Source organism: Sinocyclocheilus anshuiensis, unplaced genomic scaffold, assembly GCF_001515605.1.
Source record: "Sinocyclocheilus anshuiensis isolate Anshui unplaced genomic scaffold, SAMN03320099.WGS_v1.1 scaffold217, whole genome shotgun sequence".
Classification (NCBI taxonomy): Eukaryota; Metazoa; Chordata; class Actinopteri; order Cypriniformes; family Cyprinidae; genus Sinocyclocheilus; species Sinocyclocheilus anshuiensis.
The window spans coordinates 339,537-341,970 of NW_015536538.1; the positions used below are offsets into that span (position 1 = coordinate 339,537).

General features: G+C 35.3%; 1 protein-coding gene across 1 annotated transcript in view; it reads right to left on the reverse strand.

Annotated features, from left to right (window-relative positions):
* LOC107696599 (NAD-dependent protein deacetylase sirtuin-6-like) overlaps positions 1-1,788 on the reverse strand; it is a 26,904-nt gene extending 25,116 nt beyond the window's left edge. The window contains exons 1-2 of the mRNA XM_016497037.1: positions 1,526-1,788; positions 3-88 (exon numbers count right to left, since the gene is read on the reverse strand). Of these exons, the coding sequence (XP_016352523.1) occupies positions 3-88; positions 1,526-1,591 (152 nt within the window). The 5' untranslated portion in view covers positions 1,592-1,788. The remainder of the gene's footprint in view (positions 1-2; positions 89-1,525) is intronic.
* Positions 1,789-2,434: the final 646 nt, after the last annotated feature.

A 2,434-nucleotide genomic window follows, 5' to 3' on the forward strand; every position in this document is an offset into this window, starting at 1 on the left:
CCGAATGCACCACCATGTACTGTGACTCCTTTACCCACTGGGCCAGTGTCTCCACTTTAGTCTTCAGCTCCTCTGGGCTGTCAAACTCCTGCAAACACACACACAGACAATCTGGTCAGCTATCCTTGTAGGGACTCTCGATAGGCGTAATGGTTTATATACTGTACAAACCGTATTTTCTATCGCCCTACACCAACCCTACCCCTAAACCTACCCATTACAGGAAACTTTGTGCTATTTCAGATTTTCAATACACTCCATTCTGTGTGATTTATAAGCGTTTTGAAAAGTGGGGACATGGGGTAATGTCCTGAAAAGTCACCTTCTCCTTGTAATACCTATGTCATACCAGTGTATTTGATTTCTTATAGCAAATTCAAAATAAGAGATAAGAAAAGAATTCCTTGGAAAAATAATAATAATAATAATACATATTACGTACATACATAAAATGATTGTATTTGACATTTCTGCTCTTTTTTAAAATCTTGGCTTACATAAATTTCTACATATGCCATGTCATGCCATAGCATCATTAAACTAGCATCTAACAATAGACAAAAGTGTTTTTTTTCCTAACCTATGGTTCTCTAACCATAAAGGCAGCTGTGTAATTTGCCCCCTGACTAAGCATTTAAAGAATTTAAGGGAAGCATTTAAATAATCCTGTGAATGCACTTAAAGAATGCAGAATCGAATCGTTAATCAAATCGAATCAAATTGAATTGTGAATCGAATCGAACCGTTGTGAATTTGCAAACATCGTTCTTGAATCGAATCGAAAACCTATGAATCGTGAATCTAATCGATTCGCTGTCTACCCAAAGATTCACAGCCCTACTTAGCAACCTTTCAGAACTATTCAGCATTCAATATCATCTATCTATCTATCTATCTATCTATCTATCTGACATAGTGTACTATTTATAAAGCACATATTAAGCATACAAATATATAATATACATATAACTAAGAATCAATTTTTTTCTATTATAGATCAGTGCCGTAACCATATATTATTGTGTTGTAGTTATAACATTATATTGTTCGATAATAGCTCATTTGACTTAAAATTAATGGCGTTGCTTGGCAACCATAAACAGCCGTTGAGAACAACGAACAAGAACTTAACTGCTCTGAGTTGTGCTAGTGAACTGTTACCTGGCGGGAAAAAATGCGATTCTTATTAAAAAATAAATATTAAATTATTCAAAAGGTGACTTTTATCACATGGTTTCCTCCTTCACTGTGGTAAAATCAAATAAAGACTTCATGTTTTTATAATTAGCATATTCATTCAGCAACTGCCTAATGTTTTTGTTCTGGTTTATTTGGTAGCGAAACGAACCGTACAGTTGTCATATTCTTTACACACGTATGTCTACAGAGACTGAAATAGCTTTACATAGAGAATAACAGTACATTTCGTAAAGCATATATTAAATATGACGCTAATGTGCACTAAATGAAGCTAATTCTAGCTAACGTAACTTAGCCGGCTAACGGCAACAAATGTAAACATCACCTCCGGGAGGCCGCAGATGCCTTTATCCGCATATGGAGAGAGTCCCGCGGCGTAATTCACCGACATGACTCACTTTCTGGCTAAAGGGTAAGTTCACGTTAGTCAGTCTAAGCAATCTTTTCTGATCTTCCGTTCGATCGGTTTTGTGTGTTGCTGGGTTGTGGCAAGAAGGGATACAGCTCCGACCGGAAACGAACAATGAAATTAATTTTCTACCTATTAGATTGTGTTTTATTAACGTCTACACCTACCCCAACCCTAAACCTACCCCTTACAATAATGAAAAAAAAAAAAACACACACACACACACACACACACACACATTCAGACTCATGACCTGCACTGCAAAAAGCTGTCACACTACTAAGTGGTCACATAAAAAAAGTACATTAACTATTTCAAATTACTTTTTTGTTATATTATTTTAATATATTATGATCTTTCTATCTTTCTATACGTAATAGCAACCACCTACAATCGAATACCTTAGCAATAGGGGTGTAACGATTCACTCGTTTTCTCGATGCATCAATTACAAACCAAAAAAATAGTAATTATTGTTTTACAGTGTGACTAAAAATTACGCTGTATTGATGTGCGCATGCCCAGTAGCGCCAGACTTCTTCTTCTTTTAGTTTAATGGCGGATTGCAATCATAACTTGTCAGGTGCATACCGCCACCTACTCTACCGGAGTATGCAGCATTGATTATTACATAGCTTTACGTAATCTTAAAAAAAAAATCTATATACATACACATACACACATACATATGTATATATACATACACTCATACAGATGCATATATATTTTATTATTATTAATATTTATTATTTATATTCTACTTGTTTGTCTTTGTGTGTGTGTGTGTGTGTGTGTGTGTGTGTGTGTGTGTGTGTGTGTGTCTGT